The following is a 5643-nucleotide window of genomic DNA, read 5'->3' on the forward strand; positions in this document are numbered from 1 at the left end:
CTCATTGGAAAAGACCATGATGCTGGGAAAGATTGAGGGCAGGAGGAGAAGGGTGTGACAGAGGATAAGATGGCTGGATGGCATCACCAACTTAATGGAGATGAGTTTGAGCAAGCTGAAGGATATAGCAAAGGGAAAGGAAGTCTGGCATGCTACGTTCATGGGGTCACAAGAAATTGGACACAACTTAGCTACTGAACAACAACAATAATATCTTCACTGGAGGGTGCTGAATTTGGAAATATATTCTCAGTCAAAGACTCTCTGCTGATCACTCTGCCCACTGTATTACCCAAACTTCAAGATTCGAGTCATACCCTTTAAGGATATTAATTTTATGTTGGCAAAGAAAATGCCTTATTCATTTTCCATCTCTTGCAGTTTGAGGTCCATGATGTTCTTCCAAGAAGGACTAAATAAAATGTTGGAGGAAAGAATGAATTGAAAGAATGAATTACAAGAATGAGGAATAAATCCTTCAAATTAAACCCAGTGCCTCCCCTCAAGTCCTCTTGTCCAGCCCTCAGGACACTGTCTCTCTGTCCACACTCCGTCACGTGGCTGTGTGTCTCTGCCCCAGTCTCCGCAGGGCATCCTTCACGTCCTTGTTTCTCAGGCTGTAGATGAGGGGGTTGAGCATCGGGATGACCAGGGTGTAGAAGACGGAGACCACCTTGCCCTGCTCCATGGACGCCACAGCTCCCGGCTGGGCATACATGACAAAAAGGGTCCCATAAAAGAGGGACACGGCTGTCATGTGGGAGCCGCAGGTGGAGAAGAGCTTGTGCCTCCCTCCTCCTGAGTGCATCCTCAGGATGGTCACTGTGATGTAGCCATAGGAGGTGAGGACCACGAGGGTGATGCCCACGATGATGAGGCCACAAAGGCCAAACATGACCAGCTCATTGACAGTAGTGTCAGCACAGGCAAGCTTGAGCAGAGGCGGCACATCACAGAAGAAGTGGTCAATGTGGTTGGAGCTGCAGAACGGGAGGCTGAATGTGAAGCTGGCCTGCAGGATGGAGTTGAGGCAGCCCCCACAGTAGCAGCCCAGCACCAGGCGGGCACAGACCGAGGGGTGCATGGAGATGGGGTAGCGCAGCGGGCTGCAGATGGCCACGAAGCGGTCATAGGCCATCACGGCCAAGAGGAATGCCTCAGTGGCACCCATTAGAGAGAAAAAGAAAAACTGAATGATACATCCCTCAAACGTGATGACCTTGGAGGAAGATACAGTGTTGGCCAGGGCCTTGGGGTAGATGACAGACAAGTAACACAGGTCCACAAAGGAGAGATTCTTGAGGAAGAAGTACATCGGGGAGTGCAGACGGGCATCCAGGGTGATGACCACCATCATGCTGAGGTTCCCCAGGACGGCCACCACGTACAGGGCCAGGAACAGAGCAAAGAGCAGGGCCTGGGTCTGCGGACCACCCATAAATCCCTCCAGCACGAACTCCAGCAGAGGCATCACTGAGAGGTTTCTGTTTCCTTGGGGTGACATGGCCCTGAGCTGGTGACACAGGGCAGAGAGTCAGGAGCCAGTGGGAGGCAGAGAGAGGGGCACGGTCACAAAGTCATCCTCTCTTGGAGAACAGGCACCCTTCAGTGCCCAACTGCAGGGCAACTAGATACTAGTCTTCTTCCTGATAAATACTAGCTGATCTGAAGCATAACCATTTCCTCTGATTTACTAATTACTAAGTGTGCTTGGAGCACTCACCCTGTGGGAGATGGGGCATTTGCTATGAGAAAAGACTCAAGGGGTCCTGCCAAGTAGAGAGTCTACTGTGTAATAGTGGCTTACATCTCCCTGTCCTTGCTTTCAAGGACATGCTCTCCCTCCCCACAGGGATGCTCAGGTGTCTAATCCTGCACCTCCCACCCCTTATTTACCCATTCTTTAATTTCAGAAATTGTTAAGCACTTCATGCCATCAGGACATGACCCAGTGATAGCTCTATCCTGGGACAGGCTAGGAGCAGGTAAGGGACCAACCCTCACCAGGCTTGTGTGGAGCTACGCCTTTTTCTCCTGCAGGACCAGAGACCTAACTTAGCATCTTTGTCTCTGAGATAGGATCTTGATGGCAACCTCAACTGAGCTCTCTGCGTCCTTGAGAATCTGAGGGTTCTTTCTTGTAATGTCCAGATGTCAGCCAATTCCTGGAGAGGAGAAATCCATCTCCATGGTCTGAAAAGCAGCAGGTCAGGGGCTGTGACACATTCAGCATGTGGCGTGTCCTCGTTCTTCCTGACTTCCATGCCCCTGGCTCCTCTGCACACCCTGTGGGGTGATTGCTTGGAGCCGTGGGAGCCACCCACACGGTCACGTCTGTCTCAGTGACTGGGTCCTCCAGCTGGGCGCTGCTTCCTGTGCCTGTCACAGCCCAGACCAGGGCTGAACTCCACACTCACATGGGACGCGGGCACCAGCTGTGTGATGCCCGGGGGGTGGTCAGGGGAGATGCAGCCCAACGAGGGAGGAGCGAAGAAGGAAGGTGCACACCACAGTGCCTCCCAGGACTCAGAGGAGCATCCGTGGGAGAGCAGAGCAGGCTTTAGAGCAGTTTCATTCTTTAGAGGTGTGAGCTGCAGGATCACAAGGCTGGCCGCCTTCAGAGGGAGTGCCCTCCCCGGGAGTCGGGGTGTACAGGCAGCAGCTATGTGGTCAGTGGGGCCTGTGGAGAAGCAACGACCACCACACTCTCACTCAGCCTGCAGTTCTCTTAGACGTTGGTCTGAGAGAGTTCCATGCTCTCCAACAATAGAGCATGCAGGAGAAAGAACGGGTTGCCCATCTTTCCTCTCCTGGCTGGCCTGACTCCAACCCTCACAGGACAACAGAGCATCAGAGTTTGCTAGGGATGCCCCGGCATTGTGACATGGGTTAGGAGCTGGTGGTCTGAGTGCAGTTGGTGGGATGCCCTGCACACGTCGGCTACCCACTCCTTGGCTGTCCTCTCATCCCTGTCCTGTGCACACATTCACGTTAGTCTCAGCTAAGTTTTGCTGGACTCGAATAAGTGAATTAAACTCAGTTGACCATTATATCTACTGCTGTGGGCAGGAATCCCTTAGAAGAAATGCGGTAGCCCTCCTAGTCAATGAAAGAGTCTGAAATGCAGTACTTGGGTACAATCTCAAAAACGACAACAATCTCTCTTCATTTCCAAGGCAAACCATTGAATATAACAGTTATCCAAGTCTATGCCCCAACCAGTAATGCTAAAGAAGCTGAAGTTGAATGGTTCTATGAAGACCTACAAGACCTTCTAGAACTAACACCCAAAACGATGTCCTTTTCATTATAGGGACCTGGAATGCAAAAGTAGGAAGTCAAGAAACACCTGGAGTAACACGCAAATTTGCCCTTGGAGTACAAAATGAAGCAGGGTAAAGCCTAACAGAGTTTTGCCAAGAGAACATACTGGTCATAGCAATACCCTCTTCCAACAACATAAGAGAAGACTCTACACATGGACATCACCAGATGGTTAGTACTGAAATCAGATTGATTATATTCTTTGCAGCTGAAGATGAAGAAGCTCCAAACAGTCAGCAAAAACAGGACTGGTAGCTGAGTGTGGCTCAGATTATTCACTTCTTATTGCCAAATTCAGACTAAATTTGAAGAAAGTAGGGAAAACCATTAGACCATTCAGTTAAGACTTAAATCAAATCCCTTACAATTATACAGTAGAAGTGACAAATAGATTCAGGGGATTAGATCTGATAGACAGAGTGCCTGAAGAACTATGGAAGGAGGTTTGTGACATTGTACAGGAGGCAGTGATGAAGACCATCCCCAAGAAAAAGAAATGCAGAAAGGCAAAATAGCTGAGAAAAGAAGAGAAGCTAAAGGCAAAGGAGAAAAGGAAAGATATGCCCATCTGAATGCAGAGTTCCAGAATAGCAAGGAGAGATAAGAAAGCCTTCCTCAGTGATCAATGCAGAGAAACAGAGGACAACAACAGAATGGGAAAGACTAGAGATCTCTTCAACAAAAATTAAAGATACCAAGGGAATATTTTATGCAAAGATGGCCAGAATAAAGAACAGAAATGGTATGGCTCGAACAGAGGCAGAAGCTATTAAGAGATGCTCAACATCACTCATTATTAGAGAAATGCAAATCAAAACCACAATGAGGTACCACTTCACACCAGTCAGAATGGCTGCGATCCAAAAATCTGCAAGCAATAAATGCTGGAGAGGGTGTGGAGAAAAGGGAACCCTCCTACACTGTTGGTGGGAATGCAAACTAGTACAGCCACTATGGAGAACAGTGTGGAGATTCCTTAAAAAATTGCAAATAGAACTACCTTATGACCCAGCAATCCCACTTCTGGGCATACACACCGAGGAAACCAGAATTGAAAGAGACACATGTACCCCAATGTTCATCGCAGCACTGTTTATAATAGCCAGGACATGGAAACAACCTAGATGTCCATCAGCAGATGAATGGATAAGAAAGCTGTGGTACATATACACAATGGAGTATTACTCAGCCGTTAAAAAGAATTCATTTGAATCAGTTCTGATGAGATGGATGAAACTGGAGCCAATTATACAGAGTGAAGTAAGCCAGAAAGAAAAACACCAATACAGTATACTAACACATATATATGGAATTTAGGAAGATGGCAATGATGACCCTGTATGCAAGACAGGGAAAGAGACACAGATGTGTATAATGGACTTTTGGACTCAGAGGGAGAGGGAGAGGGTGGGATGATTTGGGAGAATGACATTCTAACATGTATACTATCATGTGAATTGAATCGCCAGTCTATGTCTGACGCAGGATGCAACATGCTTGGGGCTGGTGCATGGGGATGACCCAGAAAGATGTTCTGGGGAGGGAGGTGGGAGGGGGGTTCATGTTTGGGAATGCATGTAAGAATTAAAGATTTTAAAATTTAAAAAATAAAAAACTAAAAATTAAAAAAAAAAAAAAAAGAATACACAGAAGAACTATACAAAAAAGATCTTCATGACCCAGATAACCATGATGGTGTGATCACTGACCTAGAGACAGACATCCTGGGATGCAAAGTCAAGTGGGCTTTAGAAGCATCACTATGAACAAAGCTAGTGAAGGTGATGGAATTCCAGTTGAGCTATTTCAAATCCTGGAAGACGATGCTGTGAAAGTGCTGCACTCAATATGCCAGCAAATTTGGAAAACTCAGCAGTGGCTACAGGACTGGAAAAGGTCAATTTTCACTCCAATCCCAAAGAAAGGCAATGCCAAAAAATGTTCAAACTACCACACAATTGCACTCATCTCACATGCTAGCAAAGCAATGCTCAAAATTCTCCAAGCCAGGCTTCAACAGTATGTGAACCATGAACTTGCATGCTTAAGCTGGATTTAGAAAACGCAGAGGAACCAGAGATCAAATTGCCAACTTCTGTTGGATCATCAAAAAAGCAAAAGAGTTGCATCTATTTCTGCTTTATTGACTACGCCAAAGCCTTTGACTGTGTGGATCACAACAAACTGTGTAAAATTCTTCAAGAGACGGGAATACCAAACGAACTGACCCGGTTCCTGAGAAATCTGTATGGAAGTCAAGAAACAGCAGTTAGAACCAGACATGGAACAACAGACTGGTTCCAAACAGGAAAAGGAGTA

The 5643-nt window shown here is 47.1% G+C and overlaps 1 protein-coding gene across 1 annotated transcript; it reads right to left on the reverse strand.

Annotated features, from left to right (window-relative positions):
- Positions 1 to 553: 553 nt before the first annotated feature.
- Positions 554 to 1504, reverse strand: LOC138428712 (olfactory receptor 9S13-like). Its single transcript, XM_069569494.1, has one exon. It carries the CDS (start codon positions 1502 to 1504, stop codon positions 554 to 556), a length of 951 nt encoding a protein of 316 aa, XP_069425595.1.
- Positions 1505 to 5643: the final 4139 nt, after the last annotated feature.

Source organism: Ovis canadensis, chromosome 1, assembly GCF_042477335.2.
Source record: "Ovis canadensis isolate MfBH-ARS-UI-01 breed Bighorn chromosome 1, ARS-UI_OviCan_v2, whole genome shotgun sequence".
NCBI classification, from domain to species: domain Eukaryota; kingdom Metazoa; phylum Chordata; class Mammalia; order Artiodactyla; family Bovidae; genus Ovis; species Ovis canadensis.